This window comes from Gymnoscopelus braueri (genome assembly GCF_963280865.1).
Source record: "Gymnoscopelus braueri genome assembly, chromosome: 15".
NCBI lineage: Eukaryota > Metazoa > Chordata > Actinopteri > Myctophiformes > Myctophidae > Gymnoscopelus > Gymnoscopelus braueri.
In genome coordinates this window covers 46,695,692-46,718,182 of record NC_137620.1, presented here as the reverse complement: position 1 = coordinate 46,718,182, position 22,491 = coordinate 46,695,692, and the positions used below count along the sequence as shown (strand labels likewise).

The following is a 22,491-nucleotide window of genomic DNA, read 5'->3' as shown; positions in this document are numbered from 1 at the left end:
TTTGTGACATTTGTGACATTTTTTACAGAAAATAATGTGGCATTTCTACATGACTGATTTAGCAGATATTAAATAGTTATCACAAAGTATAGTTGTCTCACTTTTATGTCCCGTATAATGTGAAATCACTATAATAATGGGGGTGGCCATAAAAGGCAATATGGTAGAGTATTAACATACTATATATTATCAACATATTAACATACTTTACCATACAGATTGTATAAGTTATATTGTATTAACATACTCTATGGTGCAGATGTACTAGTTATATTGTATTAACATACTCTACCACAGCGTTTCCCAACCGCCGTTCTGCGGCCCTTTAGTGTGCCGTCTGAGATCCCCTAGTGGCCTAACGGTAAGGCAGACGGAAATGGCAGTGGATGTATCGGCTGCAGCTCAAAGTGAACTTATACTCAGGTATTTAGTTTGTCGCCGTCCGACCTTCCTAGCCCGTGTTATCAAAGAAAAACAGGCGACAATGGCCAAAACTCTATTGAAAATGGGCGATCGAAAATCGGCGAAAGTGGCCGTAATTGGTAATTGGTAATTGTTCAGATGTGTGTGTACACACACATGTGTGTACACATGTGTGTCTCGCTAGCCAATCACAGCACCTCCTGCAAAGCTTAGCCTATGGGTGTGTTTTCCACAGCATGGCGTCACAGCGAAAGACACATTTTCGTGAAGAAAAACTTTCACCACGGATGGGTCCTAAACCCTCTTATAGGAGCGGTTACACCGCTCAAAAATGACACAGATGCGTTCCCGGTCCAAGTGGGTTAACCTTGAACCTTGTAGCTCTCGCTACAGCAATCGCCTGTTTCATACAGGCTCTTCAATGACATGCGTCTGGGCACAGAGAGAGTCTGTCTCCGGCTTCAGACAGCAGGCATACATTTAACTTTGAACAGTTAATCTGTGTAACTTATCTACGTGCTCTATCTAACCTTGGCCACCCTAGTGTAGCGGTGAGAGCATACACCCTTCATGCGGAAGGTTTTGTGTTCGAACCCTACTCATGATATTCTTTTTGCTTAACCCTACTGAAAAGGATGGGGAGAACGTTGATTAAAATTTATTCAATCACCCCCGGGAGTGGGATTTTTTAAATCCACTCCTGTGTCATCCTCCATGGACCACTTTGTTCGTGCTGCTGTGTTGGAAATAAGTGAACCGCTGGTAAAGTCTATGGCAACCGAGTGGAACACAATCAACTTGGAAAGAGAAACAGAAGATGTAAATTTCAAACATTCAGTGCTTTTTTTTCTCATTTTGTTTTTTTCCCTAGACTTTGTAGCTGTGTGTACAGAGGAGGTTCCTGCTGAACAGCAGGAGAGGAGCCCACATCTGGTCCAGGAGGAACCACAACCTCCACAACACGAGGAGAGGAGCCCCAGTCTGGTCCAGGAGGAACCAGAGCCTCCACAACACGAGGAGAGGAGCCCCAGTCTGGTCCAGGAGGAACCAGAGCCTCCACAGATTAAAGAGAATCCAGAAGAGGCTGATGGTTCAACATTGACATTACTAGCAGTAAAGAGTGAACATGATGATGAGAACAGATGGACAGAGCCTTTAGCCAGCACCTCAACTGAACACATGAAAACACAAGCTGATGTAGAGGACTGTGGAACATCACATCCAACTAGTGATGACCAACAAGATGACTTTAAGCGAAAAGAAGAGGCGGAGAAAAACAAGGAACAAGACACTGACGCAGATGCCGAAGAGGGTGAGGAGGAAGAGGATGAAAATGAGGAGGAGGAAGACGAAGAGGAGGAGGAAGACGAAGAGGAGGAGGAGCCTGCAGAAACTGGAGAAGAAGATGACTCTTCTGACACTGAAGACAGTGATGACTGGGAGGAGACCAAGGAAGGTCAGTCAGCTTTAAACTCACTGAAATCACATGAGATACAAAATGTGGAAGGAGACAGCAACACGATGTCTCAAGACAAAATATTCAATCAAAAGGGAAGTCTGAAGAGACACGCAATGATTCCTACAGGGGAAAAGCCCTTTACCTGTACCGTGTGTGATAAAGGCTTTATTCAAATGTATCATCTAAAAAGACATGCTATGATTCATACAGGAAAAAGGCCCTTTAGTTGTACAGTGTGTGATAAAGGCTTTATTCGAATGTATCATCTAAAAAGACATGCAATGATTCATACAGGAGAAAAACCCTTTAGTTTTAAATCGTTTGGCAAAGGCTTTAGTCAAATGGGTACTATAAAAACACACATGAGGAACCATACAGAGGAAAAACCCTTTACTTGTACAGTGTGTGGCAAAGGCTTTAGTCTAAATGGTGGTCTAAAAAGACACAATGATTCATACAGGGGAAAAACCCTTTATTTGTACAGTGTGTGGTAAAGGCTTTAGTCAGATGAGTTCTTTAAACACACACATGAGGATTCATACAGAGAAAATGCTCTTTATTTGTTCAGTGTGTGGCGAACAATATAGTTTAAAGCCTAATCTAATAAGACACATGAGGACTCATACAGGTGAAAAGCCCTTTGCTTGTAGAGTTTGTGGCAAAGGCTTCAGTCGAACGGATGAAAGAAAAAGACACATGATGATTCATACAGGTGAAAAATCTATTACTTGTGGAGTTTGTGACAAAGGCTTTATTCGAACGCACCATCTAAAAAGACACATGAGGACTCATACAGGGGAAAAACCCTTTACTTGTCCAGTTTGCGGCAAAGGCTGTAGTCAAAATGGCGATCTGAAAAGACACATGAAAATTCATACAGGGGGAGAAAACACTTCCAGTTTGTGACAAACGCGTTACATCTGAAAATATACTGCAAGGATATATATATTAAAGATTCAAAATGTTGTATTGTGAATGGCAGAGTCACCCCCCTCAATGACGACTTTACATCAATCTCACCCAAGGGTAAGGCAGTGGTCGATTACATCATGGTCTCTCAAGATTGCCTTGAGTTATGTACTGAATTCCGGGTTATTACTCCCAATGATTTGATGGAGAATAATAGTCCGGACTGCCTTAAACTCTTGGGAGATCGGTGTAAAGTGCCTGACCACTCCCTATTGTTGTTGAAATTTAAAGCAAGTGCTGAGAGGTATCTAACTGTTCAGCCCACAGCATTCATAAGCAAAACTAGGCGACCCAGAGTTTTTCCAGATAATTTTCTTTCATCAGAGTTGTGTTGCACTGTTTTATTAGAATTAATCAGTAATATAGAGGCTTGTCGGGGTAATCAGGAGGATGTGGATCTCTGCTACAAATCACTGTGTAGTGTGTTGTATGCAGAGATGGATAGACACTCTTAAGAAAGTGTTGTTAAAATACCTATGGAGGTACGATTACCTAATGGTGACTTGGAGGATAGGACTGAAAGGGTTCTGAAAATATGGGAAAGTGAATTTGCTAATTTGTATTCAGGACGATGTATCCCACCCATCTTTGATGAGAGTTTTCTGGCCAACATCAGTAGTTCCAAAGATGTTCTTGAGAGGGAGATGGATCAGGATGGATGTTTTGTAAACCAACTTTTAAATGGTAATCTTACCTTAGAAGAAGCCTCACGGGCCATTGATAATGCAAAAAATGGAAAAGCGGCTGGAATAGAGGGCCTTTATAATGAAGTTCTTAAGGCTCCCAATATATTACCAGTTTTGTTTAGTTTATTTCAGACATGTTTCAAATATGGTATTATCCCTTCCCTTTGGTATAAGTCTATCATTAAACCGATTCCTAAATCAGCTAAGAATGACCCAAGGGTCCCATTAAATTATAGGGGCATTAGCCTCATGAGTACGGTTTACAAACTATATTCAAGTATCCTGAACAGCAGGCTCTCTTATTATTTGGAGGAGATCAAAAACTCAGGTTTAGGGGTAAGCTTGGATGATATTGTTGTAAACTGTTTACTTTATGCGGATGACATAGTCCTTCTGGCAGAGTCTGGAGATAATCTACAGAAGATGCTGAATATTGTTCAAGTCTGGTGCTAAAAAAGGAGGCTTATGATCAACCAGAGTAAAACTCAGATCATACACTTTAGAAAAAAAGGTACAGTAAGATCTTCTCAGATTTTCTCATTTGGTACCCTGGCGCTGGACTATACTGATGCATATAAGTACTTGGGCTTTACGCTAGATGAATTTATGTCTTATGATTTTGGAATTGGAATTTTGGCAGACTCTGCAGGTAGAGCTGTTGGGTCAATTATTAGTAAAATGAAATTCCGTAAAGATATTGGTTATTCCACATACTCACAGCTCTATGATGCATGTGTTTGTCCTATTCTTGTTTATGCAGCTGGTGTTTGGGGTTTTAAGGATGTCAAAAAAGTCAATTCTATCCAGAATAGAGCCATAAGGTGTTTCCTTGGGGTACATGCATTTGCCCCTTTTCTTGCAATCCAGGGAGATATGGGTTGGGAACCGATGGAGATTAGACAAAAGGGAGAAGTGATACGGTTGTGGAACCGTCTCATTAATCTGCCAGAGGGTAGGCTAACAAAAAAGGTCTTCAACTGGGCTAAGGCTCACAATGACCCCTGGATAAAGGACGTTTTTTTCTATTCTCAGAGAGGCAGATTTGGCTTATATGTTTCATAATATGCTTCGTTGTAACATTAACCTGTTGAAAGAAAACATATTTTGTAATTACAAAGAGAAATGGTCTAATGACATATGGTCTAAGCCAAACCATAGATCATATGTCCAGATTAAGCAGTGTTTTGGTACTGAGTCCTATGTCAAATCCTTTTGAACCAGAAACCAGCGGTCATTGTGTGCTCAGCTGAGAGCTGGTATCCTGCCTCTTGCTATTGAGGTAGGTCGGTTCTCAGCTGTGCCAGAAGAGAAGGATATGCAATGTATGTGACCTGAAAGATGTCGAAAATGAATTCCATTTTATGTTTTATTGTACTCTGTATGACGATTTGAGGGTTGCTTTATTTGATGTAATGCAAAAACAAAAACCTGATCTATTCTGGCAAGATGATGGCCAGAAGTTGGAGTGGTTGTTTAATTATGAGATATTTAAGACGGCACATTTTGTTTCTAGTGCCTGGAGTAGAAGACAATCTCATCTCTTCAAATAGGTTCTTGTCCGGTCCTCTGTTAAGATGTGAGGTAACAGGCCCAATGTTGTATTTTAAGTTGTGTTTATGTAATCTGCCATGGGCAGGAAGCTTGAGTGTTTTAGTTTATTTGTTTTTGAATTATTATGTCGGTTCATCGTTTGTCAAATGAAATGCTAGTGTCCTGTAAGTCCATATGAGCTGGGCTTCCTTTGGAAGCATGACACTTTAATAAAGAAAAAATCAAATCAATCATATAGGGAAATCATATAGGGAAGAAGTTAAACATTTGTATTTTCAAAGAAACCATCAGAGTTGACACGTGATATCATGACAAATGTATTGATCATTCATTCTAATCCAGGATGACAATGACAAGTCATAGGTACTACAGCAGAAGAATCACTTGTGGAAACCTTTTTAAGTCAATGGATTTGAATTTATTCATTAAAGTTTTTACTTGTGAGTTGGTTTACTTGGTTCTTTTCTTTCGTTCCTTCTCTATTCTTTAACCCTTTCTTGAAACTGCAAATGCCCAGCTTGTACGATTTCACCCACTTTGACAATAAAGTTGAATCTGATGGTGGAATGTCAAATGCTTGTTTTGTGTTATCCTTTATTTTTACCTGCAACTCAGGTTACTGGTAGAATGTCCATATTTGTCAAGATTTAAATTGGAATATTCATTATTATATTCTTTAATTTAATTCATTATTACATTATTATATTCATTTAATTCATTTTTATATTGTTGAATCTGGGCTACTTTGGCTGTTTTTGCATACTTTAGATTTTACCTATATTTAACATAATAGGAAAAAAACGTTATCAATATTTAGTATTCTTAATCTTTAACTTGATCTATACGTCCCAACACTTTGACATACTGTTTCAACATATTGAACCCCAAAACATACAGAAAAAAATAACATTGAATTTGAAAAATTCTGTGTATTTTCTTGTAAAAAGCACAAACTTGCTCAGCCATTTATGTTGCAGGTTGAAAAAGTAAATGTTGGTTCCCCAAGTGAACACACAATTGTCAAATTTGTTCAAGCTGCTTTGTTGAAAATAACTAAACTGCTGGTAAAGTCTATGGCAATCCAATGAAACGCAAACAACTTGGAAAGAGAAACAGAAGATGTACATTTCAAACATTCATTGCTTTTCTCTCATTCCATCTTTTTCCCCCAGACTTCCTCGCTATGTGTACAAAGGAGGTTCCCGCTGAACGGCAGGAGAGGAGCCCACATCTGGTCCGGGAGGAACCACAACCTCCACAACACGAGGAGAGGAGCCCCAGTCTGGTCCAGGAGGAACCAGAGCCTCCACAGATTAAAGAGAGAACAGAGGATGCTGATGGTTCAACATTGACATTAGTAGCAGTAAATAATATACATGATGATGAAAACAGAAGGACAGAGCCTGTAGCCGGTTCTTCAACTGAACACATTAAAACACAAGCTGATGTAGAGGACTGTGGAACATCACCGCCAACTAGTGATGACCAGCTCCTCTCTTCAGACTCTTCTGAATCTGACGCTGAAGACGGTGATGACTGGGAGGAGACAGAGGAAGGTCTGTCAGCTTTAAACTCACTGAAATCACACAAGAAAATAAATCTGGAAGTAGACAGCACCAAGCTGTCTCGGGACCTGAAAACTACCTCCATGAGGAGTCACACAGGGAAGAAAAGCTTTAGTTGTACATATTGTGGCAAAATATTTAATGGAAAGAAATGTCTGAAGAGACACGTGATGATTCATACAGGGGAAAAACCCTTTACCTGTACAGTGTGTGGCAAAGGCTTCATTCGAATGTATGTTTTAAAGAGACATGCAATGATACATACAGGGGAAAGACCCATTACCTGTGAAGTGTGTGGAAAAAGCTTTATTCAAATAGATCATCTAAAAAGACACATTTGTGGAGACGAAAGCAGTCTAAAGCGTGATCAAAAAACTCAAGTGAGGACTCATACAGGGGGGAAGCCTTTTCTTTGTAACATTTGTGGCAAAGGCTTTACTCAAAAGGGTGCTATAAAAATACACATGAGGACTCATACAGGGGAAAAACCCTTTAGTTGTACAGAGTGTGCCAAAATATTTAGTCAAAAGGGATGTCTGAAGAGACACATAATGATTCATCATACGGGCGAAAAACCCTTTACCTGTACAGTGTGTGGCGAAGGTTTTATTCGAAAATATGTTCTAAAAAGACACGCAATGACGCATAAAGGGGAAAAGCCCTTTACATGTACAGTTTGTGATAAAAGCTTCACGCAAATGGATGTTTTAAAAAGACACATCTGTGGAGACAGCAGTAGTCTAAAGCGCGATCAAGAAACTCGTACAGGGGGAAAGCCCTTTATTTGCAAAATTTGTGGGAAAGGATCAAGTCAAATGGGTGCTCTAAAAATACACATGAGGACTCATACAGGGGAAAAACCCTTTATTTGTAAAATGTGTGGCAAAGGATTTAGTCAAACGGGTGATCTGAAAACACACATGAGGACTCATACAGGGGAAAAACCCTGTATTTGTACAGTGTGTGGCAAAGCCTTTGGTCATCGAACTATAAAAGAACACATGAGGACTCATACAGGGGAAAGGCCCTTCATCTGTACAGTGTGTGGCAAAGGCTCGAATTCAACATCCGATCTAAAAAGACACATGAGGACTCATACAGGTGAAAAGCCATTTACTTGTAAAGTTTGTGACAAAGGCTTCAGCCGAAAAGACGATATAAAAAGACACATGATGACCCATACAGGTGAAAAGTCTGTTAATTGTAGTATTTGTGGTAAAGACTTTAGTCGCACCTACATTTTAAAGAGACATATGAGGACTCATTCAGGGGAAAAGCCCTTTACTTGTAGAGTTTGTGGCAAAGGCTGTAGTCAAAAGGGTGATCTAAAAAGACACATGAGAACTCATACAGAGGATAAAAATCACACCCTGTGTGAAGTGGGCGGTGTCTTGCCAGCTAATCACAATACTGAATGGAGTCAACCAATCATGTACAAAAGATAAATACATTTATTGAAACACTCTTTATGATGGACGAAACCATAACTTGGAAAAAAACAAATATTTGGTTTTTTCCAAGTTATGGTTGCTTATATAGGGCTATGCACATGTGTCATGTGACACTGGCCAATCACAGTCCTGAATAGATTGTGATTGGCCAATCACAGCGCAGGATAATTCTACTAATTTCCTGGGCCCAGATCACAGCGCAGGAAAATGTACATTTTTCCAAATCTCACTTATAGGGGCGGTTTCACCGCCCAAAAACACTTGGTTTCACTTTGTATCATATAGGGAAGAAGTAGTTAGTTGAACAGTAATATACTTTTACCTTCTAAAGAAGCCATCAGAGTTGACACATGACATCACACATGACATCACAAATGACAAATGTATGATCGTTCATTCTAATACAGGATGACAATGATAAGTCATAGATACTAAAGCAGAAGAATCACTCATAGAAAGTGTTTTAAGTCAATGGATTTGAATGCATACATTAAACGTGATGTTTTGACTCTGACTTGTTTTACTTGTTTCTTTCTTTCTTTATTTTTTAACCCTTTCTTGAAACTGCAAATGATTGGAGCTAGTACGAATTGCACCCACTTTTACAATAAAATGAAATCTGATGATGGAATATCAAATGCTTGTTTTTTTTCTAATCTTCTATTATTTTTTTTTAACTAATTTTTTATCCCGCGATTTTTTTTGTAACCCATTTTTTTCACCCGGTGCCAATTTCCTAAGTGATCCTGGGCGCTACACCAGCCCTACACCAGCACTACACCAGTCCCCCACAGTAGGGAGGCCAGGGCCGAGCTCATGCTTCCTTCAGGCATGAGAGCCAACTGACCTTCTTGTCACCCGACAGGGGGGAGTTTCCCTGGTAGGACGTAGCGCGTGGAAGGAACACGTTATTCCAACCAGTTCCTTTCCCCTCCATCAGGCGCCCCGGCTGTCATGGGGGAGGCGGTATAGCGACCAGGATTACTACATGTTTTTGTGAGGGTATTAACTACCCTAGGAGACACGGGGAGAACATTCAAACTCCACACAGAGTAGGCCCTTTCGCCAACCCCACCTAGGGTATGGGCGCTGATGACGCGGAGGAGAAGACACGCCCCCAGCGCCCACAGCGTCCCCGGCGGGAATCGAACCCAGGACCTTCTAGCTGTGAGGCGACAGCGCTACCGACTGCGCCACCGTGCCTCCAACTAATCTTCTATTTTTAAAGCAACTCATAGGTTTTGGTAGAACAATATGAGAATGGCCACATTGGTCAAGATTAAAAAAGGAGAAGGTAAAAACATCCGCACACTGGTGAATGTATCAATGAACAAATCTATATGTTGTGCCTCCGCAGCCCACTTGGTGGCACTGTGAGGCCCTCCAGTTGAGAAAGGCTGATGTAGAACAGTGGTTCTCAAACTTTTGTCAAGGACCCCCAAAATGATATGTATTTGGCCGCAGACCACCTTGTAAAAAAATAATCCAGGGACCCCCCCCCCCCCAACAACACCCAGAAGCTAAGATTTGAGTTATAAATGTTTGCTTTAAAAAATATATATTATATTGCACTAATTTTCACAATTTTTCAAAAATAGCAGATTTACAAGCTCATAGCGTGGCACCGGAGCTTGTAGATCTGCTATTTTTGAATACCCAAAGTATAAAAAAGGTTAAAGTGGTTAAAGCTCTCTTAAACCTATTGTCTTATAAGACCAGCCCAATAAAGTGCCTCTTAGTCAAGTTGGCTAATAATAATTTATCACATCATTGATACTTTAGCTCAGACATGGGCAACTGGCGGCCCGGGGGCCACATGCGGCCCCCATCTTCACTTAATGCGGCCCGCAGGTTAATATGGGAATAGTGATATATTATTGATTTCAGCTGTTACAATTCCAAACATGCAAACATGACCCGCTTTAATTACTTCAGTCTATATTAGTAGCTTAATGACTAGTATTAACGTTCTATTGTCTTTTTTATGCCGAACGTATTTGTATTTTAGTTCATAAAGTTACAGTGCTACAGTAGATTAATGAACCACTACCGTGGCTCGCCAAGAGGAAGTTTATTTATTGAACTGAACATTCACTCACACACAACCCACACTTAACACATTTTAATTATTAAACATTGTAATGTACCACATGGTGTAGGGTGACTAAACCAAATTAAACAACACCGGGACCCTCAACCGTCTAAGTCCTATTTGAAATGGAGCGAATATAGCCGATCTACAAGCTCAATGTGAGCCTGTAAATTAGATGCCATTTTCATCAGGATTGGGGACAATTGTTTTAGCACTTATTAACACACCTGACTGCAACGTTCAACAGAACACAGCAGGAGGATAAGCATCTATGTAAACACTGGAAACGAGTGCTATTACCTGTAAGACCCCACATTGAGACCCACTGAACAGCCATGTTGTGAGACTATACTATAGACCTTCTGTTAGAGCGCCTCTAATGACTACATTGTTCTGTTAGAGCTCCTCCTACAGTCTGTCTCTAATGACTACATTGTTCTGTTAGAGCGCCTCCTACAGTCTGTCTCTAATGACTACATTGTTCTGTTAGAGCGCCTCCTACAGTCTGTCTCTAATGACTACATTGTTCTGTTAGAGCTCCTCCTACAGTCTGTCTCTAATGACTACATTGTTCTGTTAGAGCTCCTCCTACAGTCTGTCTCTAATTACTACATTGTTCTGTTAGAGCTCCTCCTACAGCCTGTCTCTAATGACTACATTGTTCTGTTAGAGCTCCTCCTACAGTCTGTCTCTAATGACTACATTGTTCTATTAGAGCGCCTCCTACAGTATGTCTGTAATGACTACATTGTTCTGTTAGAGCTCCTCCTACAGCCTGTCTCTAATGACTACATTGTTCTGTTAGAGCGCCTCCTACAGTCTGTCTCTAATGACTACATTGTTCTGTTAGAGCGCCTCCTACAGTATGTCTCTAATGATTATATTGTTCTGTTAGAGCGCCTCCTACAGTCTGTCTCTAATGACTACATTGTTCTGTTAGAGCGCCTCCTACAGTCTGTCTCTAATGACTACATTGTCCTGTTAGAGCGCCTCCTACAGTCTGTCTCTAATGACTACATTGTTCTGTTAGAGCGCCTCCTACAGTCTGTCTCTATTGACTACATTGTCCTGTTAGAGCTCCTCCTACAGTCTGTCTAATGACTACATTGTTCTGTTAGAGCGCCTCCTACAGTCTGTCTCTAATGACTACATTGTCCTGTTAGAGCGCCTCCTACAGTCTGTCTCTAATGACTACATTGTCCTGTTAGAGCTCCTCCTACAGTCTGTCTAATGACTACATTGTTCTGTTAGAGCGCCTCCTACAGTCTGTCTCTAATGACTACATTGTTCTGTTAGAGCTCCTCCTACAGTCTGTCTCTATTGACTACATTGTTCTGTTAGAGCGCCTCCTACAGTCTGTCTCTATTGACTACATTGTTCTGTTAGAGCGCCTCCTGCAGTCTGTCTCTAATGACTACATTGTTCTGTTAGAGCTCCTCCTACAGCCTGTCTCTAATGACTACATTGTTCTATTAGAGCGCCTCCTACAGTATGTCTCTAATGACTACATTGTTCTATTAGAGCGCCTCCTACAGTATGTCTCTAATGACTACATTGTTCTGTTAGAGCGTCTCCTACAGTCTGTCTCTAATGACTACATTGTTCTGTTAGAGCTCCTCCTACAGTCTGTCTCTATTGACTACATTGTTCTGTTAGAGCTCCTCCTACAGCCTGTCTCTAATGACTACATTGTTCTGTTAGAGCGCCTCCTACAGTCTGTCTCTAATGACTATATTGTTCTGTTAGAGCGCCTCCTACAGTCTGTCTCTAATGACTACATTGTCCTGTTAGAGCGCCTCCTACAGTCTGTCTCTAATGACTACATTGTTCTGTTAGAGATCCTCCTACAGTCTGTCTCTATTGACTACATTGTTCTGTTAGAGATCCTCCTACAGTCTGTCTCTAATGACTACATTGTTCTGTTAGAGCTCCTCCTACAGTATGTCTCTAATGACTATATTGTTCTGTTAGAGCGCCTCCTACAGTCTGTCTCTAATGACTACAGTGTTCTGTTAGAGCTTCTCCTACAGTCTGTCTCTAATGACTACATTGTTCTGTTAGAGCGCCTCCTACAGTCTGTCTCTATTGACTACATTGTTCTGTTAGAGCGCCTCCTACAGTCTGTCTCTATTGACTACATTGTTCTGTTAGAGCGCCTCCTGCAGTCTGTCTCTAATGACTACATTGTTCTGTTAGAGCTCCTCCTACAGCCTGTCTCTAATGACTACATTGTTCTGTTAGAGCTCCTCCTACAGTCTGTCTCTAATGACTACATTGTTCTATTAGAGCGCCTCCTACAGTATGTCTCTAATGACTACATTGTTCTGTTAGAGCGTCTCCTACAGTCTGTCTCTAATGACTACATTGTTCTGTTAGAGCTCCTCCTACAGTCTGTCTCTAATGACTACATTGTTCTCTTAGAGCTCCTCCTACAGTCTGTCTCTAATGACTACATTGTTCTGTTAGAGCGCCTCCTACAGTCTGTCTAATGACTACATTGTTCTGTTAGAGCTCCTCCTACAGTCTGTCTCTAATGACTACATTGTTCTGTTAGAGCTCCTCCTACAGTCTGTCTAATGACAACATTGTTATTTTAGAGCGCCTCCTACAACTACATTGTCTCTAATGACTCCATTCAACCCTTGTACATGTACTGACTCTCCATAATAAAATAAAATATGTTTATGTTTACCCTATGTTTACCTGCATTAAACGCGTCTCTTTGATGTTAAACACATGAATTCATAGTAAACCCCAGTAGAATTACCCCCCCCCCTCTCTCTCTCTCTCTCTCTCTCTCTCTCTCTCTCTCTCTCTCTCTCTCTCTCTCATATTACCCCCCCTCTCCCTCTCTCTCTCTCTCTCTCTCTCTCTCTCTCTCTCTCTCTCTCTCTCTCTCTCTCTCTCTCTCTCTCTCTCTCCTCTTTCTATTTTTGAATAGTGCTAATCTAAATGTGTTGACATCAATTAACTAACAATGAATTAAAGAGAACATATATTACATTTCATTTTGTATAATACTTGCACTTACTGTATGTGTTTGAGCTCTCTTAAACCTATTGTCATTAAGACCAGCCCAATAAAGTGCCCAATAATAATTAATCACATCATTGATACTTTAGCTGTTATAGGCAACATAATGTCGTTTTACACCACTTTTTATCTCTCATTTACAGTATGTAATAATCCATAACCCTTAAGCCCATACAGGCTGGGGGGGGGGGGGGGGGTCAGCCAATGTGAACAGCACAGGTGCTACAGTAGATTAATGAACAACTAGCGTTCACAGTAGCTCGCCAAGAGGACGTTTATTTATTCAACTGGACATTCACTCACACACAACCCACATTTAACACATTTATCATATTATATCTAACATAATTTTAAATGTACCACTGGTGTAGGGTGACCACATTTAACCAAACCGGGACCCTCAACCGTTTAAGTCCTACTTGAAATGGAGCAAATATAACCGATCTACAAGCTCACTGTGAGCCTGTAAATTAGCTGCCATTTTCATCAGGAAAATAACAATTATTTTAGCACTTAACACACATGACTGCATCGTTGAACAGAACACAACAGGAGGATAAGCATCTATGTAAACACTGGAAACAAGTGCTATTATTTTAACTGTGGAGAAAAAACAGGACCATATTTTCTGGTGAATGTTTAAAACCAGGACATTTGAGTGTTTTACAGAGATCTGTCTTGACTCGGGACACCCAGCATATTAGTCCACAGACAGACCCCCCATTTTTGTCCATTTGGTTCCATTTAAACACTCTCAGAGTAGTTACTCTCATACAGTTTGTCCCAAATGACTACATTGTCCCATTCAACCCATTGACTTGTACTGACTCTCCATAATAAAATAAAATATGTTTATATGTTTACCTACAGTATGCATTAAATGTGTTTCTCCGTTGTGAAACACATGAATTCATATAGTAAACCCCAGTAGAGTTACCCCCTCTCTCTCGCTCTCGCTCTCGCTCTCACTCTCTCTCTGTCTCAAATGAACATGGGAACGCCACAGCTGTTAATGCAGTGCGGCCAATCAAATGATGCCAGCTTTTAAGACACCCTCATTTGGAGCAGATAAAAAGACACACCAAGATCCACTGACACACACAGACCCTTCAAGAAGACCCCAACCCAAGATCCACTGACACACACAGACCCTTCAAGAAGACCCCAACCCAAGATCCACTGACACAGAGACCACCTCAGGCTGACATGCTGCTGGTTCCTCAACTCCTATTGCTGGGCCTCATGGCACTCGGTAAATTAAAATAATGGTTATTTTAAAAGGCATATGGTTTCATATGGCAGTGGTTGTCAAAACTTTTTTATTTTGTCTTTCAAGGACCCCCACAAGCCTTATATCTCTGGAAAACTACACTGTAACATCCGTAAATGTAACTCTGAGTGTACAAATGTAGCATTTGTACCAAAAATGTTTCTTTTATTCCAACACTGTGTTTTTCACCTTTTATTTTCTTGTGTGTGTATACAGGCACCGTGGACGCTGCCGCTGCTCCCTCGGCTGAGGTGAAGCTAGAGCGTGGCTCCTGTCCAATGTTCTGGTTCAGCTTCAACGGTCGCTGCTACAAGTACGTCTCTTCACCTTTCACCTGGGGTGAAGCGGAACGGAACTGCGTCTCTCAGGATGCCAACCTGGTGTCCATCCAAAGCGAGGATGAGAACGACTTTGTCCAAACCCTCATCAGGAACTTTGATCCGCAATGGAGATGGACCTGGTTTGGAATGTTTGACAGGGTGGAGGAGGGTTGGTGGATGTGGTCGGATGGCTCCAGAGTGACCTACAACTTGTGGCCTAGCAGTGGCAGTGGCAATGGTTTAAACTGTGGAATTACAACCGTGCAAATGATGTGGAGTTACACAAGCTGTTTTAACAGTTTTCCTTCTGTCTGTGCACTTCGTACATTCTGTCCCTAATGAGTGGATTGTCTGATTCAACCACTGACTTGTACTATATGGTCTCCATAATAAAAGTACTTTAAATAAATGCATGTGTTTGTTTACTGGTTCAATCCATTTCAGTGTGTCTGCATTGTAAAGAACAGTCATAGACATTCATATAATAGCAGCGGTGGACAATTTACATCCTATTTATTGGTATGTATCACAATAAAAAAAGAAATTTTCAAGGTTTTAAAAACAGCATGGCTTTTTTACATATAGTTTTTTTTGTGTATGTATTAATGTTGTATTACATTATATTACACATTATATTAAAATCTTATCTTATATTAAAGCACATATCTTTTGCTAATTATATGGGGGCCCACTTGCAATATCCTCGCTGCTATAGAGAAGTGATTCTACAATAATTTAGCCCATTTTTAATCTTAATCAAATGAAATTTTAGCTGTATTTGAAACAGGCCTTAAAGGGCCAGACCACTTTGGTACAAGGTTGGGTTGTGTCAATCTGGGAACCCATCGTCAAAGAAAAGGGAAAAACAGCGCCCTCTGCAGTTTTCTTTTTTTACCTTTGCAGTAGCAGCTCTGAATCTGTTCTTGAGAGATTAGGGTTATAGTTACCTTGTAACTCCAAAGGTGTAAAGTAACTAAGTACATTTACTCAAGTAGGCCTACTGTACTTCAGTACAAGGTACTTTTACTTTACTGGAGTATTTCCAGTGTTCAGTACTTTTACTTCTACTCCACTACTGCAACTCAGAGGCAAATATTGTACTTTTACTCCACTACAATTATTTGAAAACTTTAGTTACTAGTTACTTTTGATTATAATTACAAAACACATTAACCACTTCAGCCATATACATTTCGGCCATTTGAAAATAGCAGATCTACAAGCTCACAATGCGTCGCTTGAGTTTACTCAAGTAAATTTGTATTCCGGACTTTTACTTGTAACAGAGTATATTTCTACATTGCAGTATTGATACTTTTACTTAAGTAAAACATTTGAGTACTTTTTCGACCACTGTGTAACTCCAAAGGTGGGCAAGAAATCTATAATAGTTGCTCCATTAATTAGAATCATTTAAAATATGCTCCTCATTGACTTACATTGTACAGTGGAGGAGGAGCTCTTTTAGTTAATTAAATAAAAAAACGTCCTGTTAATATGACTATTTTAAGATCCAGATCCGGGTTGTCTTCCTAATGTCCTAGAGTGTGTGTGTGTGTGTGTGTGTGTGTGTGTGTGTGTGTGTGTGTGTGTGTGTGTGTGTGTGTGCGTGCGTGCGTGCGTGCGTGCGTGCGTGCGTGCGTGCGTGCGTGCGTGTGGGTTTGTGTGACACTCTTAGTTAGCCTCGATATCCAGGCTTATATTGTTTAGTTTTGCTACTCTTAGTAGTAACAGTATTCAGAAATCTAAGGTAAATAGCTAACTCTTGCCTGTGGAGGGCAGTGTTGCGCTTTTCAATGAACAGCCTATGCTTGAAATGGACTCCCCTTTTCACCTGTTCCCTTGTGACACGCACGCACGCACGCATGCACGCACGCACGCACGCACGCACGCACGCACGCACGCACGCACGCACGCACGCACGCACGCACGCAGACAGACAGACAGACAGACAGACAGACAGACAGACACAGCAGTTACTAAATACACATTTAATAAACACATTTCATCCACAATTCAAAAGACAATTCAAATGTTTTGCATAAAACACATAAAGATGTAGAAGACATTTTAAAGAATAACACAAAGAATAAAATAGAATAGAATGATAAATCATGAATTAAATAAAGATCATATTGATCAGTAGTATCATACTGTGTGATCATTACACTCTGATCAACACATGGATTTGAACCCACAACCCTCTGCTCAAGGGTTTACACATGAACTCATCTAGACTGAACCACTGGGTCTACAACGTGTGGTCTGGGGACCACCAGGGGTCCAAATGGACCCTTACAGGTCTGTAACTCTGAGAGTGTACAAATGGAACCAAATGGACCCTTACAGGTCTGTAACTCTGAGAGTGTACAAATGGAACCAAATGGACCCCACATTGAGACCCACTGAGCAGCCATGTTGTGTGACTATACTGTAGACCTTCTGTTAGGGCGCTGTCTGTCTGTCTGTCTGTCTGTCTGTCTGTCTGTCTGTGTCTCTCTCTCTCTCTCTCTCTCTCTCTCTCTCTCTCTCTCTCTCTCTCTCTCTCTCTCTCTCTCTCTCTCTCTCTCTCTCTCTCTCTCTCTCTCTCTCTCTCTCTCTCTCTCTCACTCTCTGGGAATGTTACTCTTTTACTGTCACTTTATGTATCTTATGTCTGTGTAACCTGTCTCCATTCAGGCTTCTGTGTCCACTCTCCAATTACTCAGGTGTAATTAGTCACTGATTAGCCCCTCCCCTATAAAGCCTGGTGCTCATTCACTCATTCATGCTTGGCTCTCTGTAGGCACTGGCTTGTCTGAGCAAGGTAAATAATGGATTGTTGTTTTGCTTTTAAACTGTTGTTTAGAACATTGTATTTATTGTTAATGGTCCTGTTCCTCAGGCGCCCTCCTCTCTGCCTCAGGGTTGAGGATGAGGATCAGAGGCTGTTTGTAGGCCATAGGCCGTGGGCCGAGTGCTCTGTTTCTGACTTTCATTGATCCCCACTCAGGAACTGCATTCTTTTTTCACGGTAGACATATACAATTCTTATAAGTACTGTAACAAATGTTTCCAGCTTGGATTCGTGCACCAGAATGAAAGACCGATTTAAAAACAATGTAATTTTAAACAGGCAAATATGCAGGGCTACTAAGAATCTACATGGCAACCAGGAAGAAAACATTCTGTAAAACCAAATTCCTTGATGGGGATCAACCAACTCAAAAACTAAAGCAGATAGAGGCACTCGGCCCACTTGGTGTTAGGGCCAAACCTCACCTAACCTGAGGTACGTGGAGTAATGTTGCCTTTGTATATATTGTGTCCTCATATTGTGGTTCTAACATAATTCTGTGTAGGCTTGTGTACATTGTGCCCCTGTGTACTCCCCATTGTGCCCCTGTGTACTCCCCATTGTGCCCCTGTGTACTCTTGCCATGCGCCCCTGTGTAGTCATGCGCCCCTGCCCTATACACACGTACCTTGACTGTTGAGGTACTATTCTGTATTTTGATTTGAATGTATTTTTTTTTTTTTATTGTATATAATGCCTTGTGGGGGCTAACTGTTTTATAGGCGCTCCCTAGCTCCATTGCTGCATTTGCCCCTTTGTTAGATCCTTATTTATTATGCATTGTATTTTATTTTCATTGATAACCCAACTGCCACTATATTGCTAATTGTCATTTCTTGTACCCCGATAGTTGGAGGCGACCGCAGTCGCACTGTGGGGGAGAACTGTCTGGAGGGCCTGGCCCCCCTTCTATCCACTGCATGCTGTGTGGTTTGCAGTGTACTGTGCACCTAACCCACCTATAGTGTCGTGTGTAAGTGTTTTTACAGTTTAGAAGTGTTTGAACCCTCACTCTACCCTTATATCTCTCCTCCCCCCTACAGTCTGACTGTGGTTTCACTTGTGTATTTTATTATAGTGCTTATCTACCTTTTTAACATTAAATTGTGTTTAATTAAAATGTAACTTCCATTTGGGGAGGTGATATTATCCTGTTGGGTTTATAATAAATATACTTGATTATCTTGAATCATGTCTCTGCTCCATTCATTTACAAAAACTTATTAGGCAAAAACAACAGTTACATTTATAATACTTTTGTCTAAAAGGTCCGACCAAAAAAGTCCTTGCGGACAGTTGGGGTCCTTGAATTAATTTCATAGACATATATATATATATATAGTAGCAACCAAACAGTTCAAAAATCAACATAAAAAATACAGAGAAAAAATACTGCTATGTACAAAAAAAGCATGAAAAATACAAAATATATACAAAAAAGGGGAGGGGTCGTCTGTCTACAGGGACACTGGTACTAGCTCCTCTTTTGGCCTCCAGAAAGGTAAATAGCAACTCTTGCCTGTGGAGGGCAGTGTTGCGCTTTTCAATGTACTGCCTATGCTTGAAATGGACTCCCTTATCACCTCCTCCAAAACCTGTTCCCTTGTGTGACACAGACAGACAGACAGACAGACAGAATACATTTTAAAGAATAACATAAATAATGAAATAAAGACACTAGTATAGAGCCCTGGGGGCTGGGGGACTCCAGTCACCCATATAGGGTTGAAGTGTTGTCACCCATTGACTTGCATGTTAAATGACGGCTTTTCCCCTTATAAATAATCGATCATTTCAGGAGCAAGAGCTTTAAAATCTCTTCTAAATCTAGTCAACAAGGCCTGAAAATGTGCATGACATTATTTTAATAAACTAAAAACACGGGAAATGTTAGCGAGAAATAGCCATGGATACATGACGGTCGATCGTCTGTCACGACCGTCATGGATGAACTTCAACCTGGTGTTTGCACTTTCTCCATTTACATGCCGTACATCTACATAAACGTTCATATTTCAAATATAAAGTGCTTACCCCATGGCCATGGATGTTGCATGTATGTACGAATCCTCAAAAGTACCTGTGTCATCTGTATTGTTCAATAAAAAGCATTTTAATCCGATCGATGGCCATTTTCTCCATATGCCTTTGACTACGCGACCCTTTCGGTTGGGAGGTGTATTGCACTCTGATACATTATAACTCTATGAGAAAATGGCCACCGATCGGATTACAATGCTTTTTATTGAACAATACGGAGGATACAGGTACTTCTGAGAAACCCGTGCGTAATTGTAACATCCTTGGCAATGGCGTTAACACTTTATATTTGAAATCTGAACGTTTATATAGATGTACGGATCGTAAATAGAGAAAGTGCAAACACCAGGTTGAAGTTAATCCATGAATCAGTTTTCAATACCGCACGGTAATACTACATACTGTATAGCATAACTAGACGAACAAATGAATGAATATACTATAACGTGCGGAATCCAAAACAGGCAGCGCTGTGATTCTGAATGTTGTTACTATATTACGGTGATTAGTATTATTGACACCACCTGGGCGAGTGAGTCGTGTAACTTTCCCGACGTTAAGCTGTGTATGAGTTCAACAACACAGCCCTGCAGCCTTGCAGTTTAAGTGCAGAATTCAGCTTGGGAAAAGGTGGTGAAAAATGCACCCTATAACCGTTTTATGGGTACGTGGAATATGTTGCTGGTTCATAGTCACCATTGCGTTATCCTATTCTTGCTATTATGTTGCAAATTATTCATTGTGTGTGTGGGACGGACGGTCCTATCCATGGTTCACATGACGCTCGTCTGTAGCAAGCGTAATGGAACCACTTGTTCCTTGTTTGCGACTTTTTTTTTTACATTTACAACTCTTACATCTACATATACGTTCAGAGTTCAAATATAAAGCACTGACCCCCATGCCATGGATGTGACAAGTTGAGGCGCAACCGGTCTAAGTACCCGTATCTTCTATATTGTTCAATAAAAAGCTTTTTAATCCGATCGCCAGCCATTTTCTCCAATTTTTCTCCGATGCTTTCAACTACGCGACCCTATTGGTTGGAAGGTGTATTGCACTCTGAAACATTACAAAAAATTATAGAAAATGTCCGCCGATCGGATTAAAATGCTTTTTATTGAACAATACGGAAGATATGGGTACTTAGACCTATGCGCCTCAACTTGTTACATCCGTGGCTCAAAGGTAAGCACGTTATATTTGAAATCTGAACGTTAATGTAGATGTGGCAATTATAAATATAAAAAAAAGATCGCAAACCAGGAACAAGTGGTTCCATGACTCAGGGCTAACGCCATCCCTGCTTCTGTGGTGACTATAGTTGTCATTCTGATGGGTAAAGGGGCAGTGCAGTGTTTATTTAAAAAATAAGTTAAATGAATGAATTCAAAGCAATAATTTACAGTAGATTGGGGTATTGATGAAAACAGCTTTGCTGTCAGTATGAAAAGTGCAAAACCCATAGGCAAAACCACACAAACCACATCCTGATGAAGACCACGTTTATATTTAAACCTGTGCTATCTGAGACATCTTTAAACTGTGAGAAAACGTATTATATAGGCAATTTTCTTCAAGTTTTATTTATTTTGTAGTTTCTACTTACTGTAAAGTTACATACAGTAGGCTACTGGAATGACAAACATTACTACAGCAAGTGTGTGTGTGTGTGTGTGTGTGGGTTCGGGGGGGGGGGGGATCAGCTAATGTGAACAGCACAGGTGCTACAGTAGCCCCTACGGAACCTCTCCCTCCGCTAAGTAGCTCCGAGATGAGGGTCCCTCTTTAATTCCTGCCGGCTGCGGTACCCATTTTCGCACATTTTCCACTTTTACATGTTTCTTACCCCTTTCTGCACATCGTATCCAAAAAGCAAAGCAATTGCGCCACTCTCTCAGATGTTTTAAGTTCTAGTGGAACATAACAGCTTCCAACGTGTTGAAGAAAGTATTTAATTTGCATCGGATTTCATCCGGTTCCATGTTTTTAAGACATTGCGCAAGAGTTGCGCCGTAGAGATAACATTACTGATTACCCTACTGGTCAAATGTTGAATTGCATCTTCTAATGCAAAATATTATGGAACCGGATGAAATCCGATGCAAATTAAATACTTTCTTCAACACGTTGGAAGCTGTTATGTTCCGCTAGAACTTAAAACATCTGAGAGAGTGGCGCAATTGCTTTGCTTTTTGGATACGATGTGCAGAAAGGGGTAAGAAACATGTAAAAGTGGAAAATGTGCGAAAATGGGTACCGCAGCCGGCAGGAATTAAAGAGGGACCTCATCTCGGAGCTACTTAGCGGAGGGAGAGGTTCCGTAGGGGCTAGTGCTACAGTGGATTAATGAACCACTAGCGTTTACAGTCGCTCGCCAAGAGGACGTTTATTTATTCAACTAAACATTCACTCACACACAACCCACATTTAACACATTTTAAATATTAAACATGATATTAAATGTACCACTGGTGTAGGGTGACCACATTTAACCAAACCGGGACCCTCAACCATTTAAGTCATATTTGAAATGGGGCAAATATAGCCGATCTACAAGCTCACTGTGAGCCTGTAGATTGCCTGCCATTTTCATCAGCATTGGGGATTTTAGCACTTAACCAGTGGTGTAAAGTAACTAAGTACATTTACTGAAGTATTGCACTCAAGTACAATTTTGAGGTATTTTTACTTTACTGTAGTATTTCCAATACACAGCTTTTTCCCCACGGCCATTCGGCTACTGAATGCTGCTGGTCCCCCCCCCCCCCCCCCTCCCCCTGACCTGACCTGACC

General features: G+C 40.8%; 1 protein-coding gene across 1 annotated transcript in view; it reads left to right on the top strand.

The window, feature by feature from the left end:
• Positions 1-22,491, top strand: part of LOC308101597 (uncharacterized protein) — a gene marked incomplete at both ends in the record, with an annotated part of 46,802 nt that overhangs the window by 6,802 nt on the left and 17,509 nt on the right. The window contains 3 exons of the mRNA XM_080451018.1: positions 1,295-1,879; positions 6,261-7,238; positions 14,716-14,988. Coding sequence (XP_080307144.1) covers positions 1,295-1,879; positions 6,261-7,238; positions 14,716-14,988 — 1,836 coding nt within the window. The remainder of the gene's footprint in view (positions 1-1,294; positions 1,880-6,260; positions 7,239-14,715; positions 14,989-22,491) is intronic.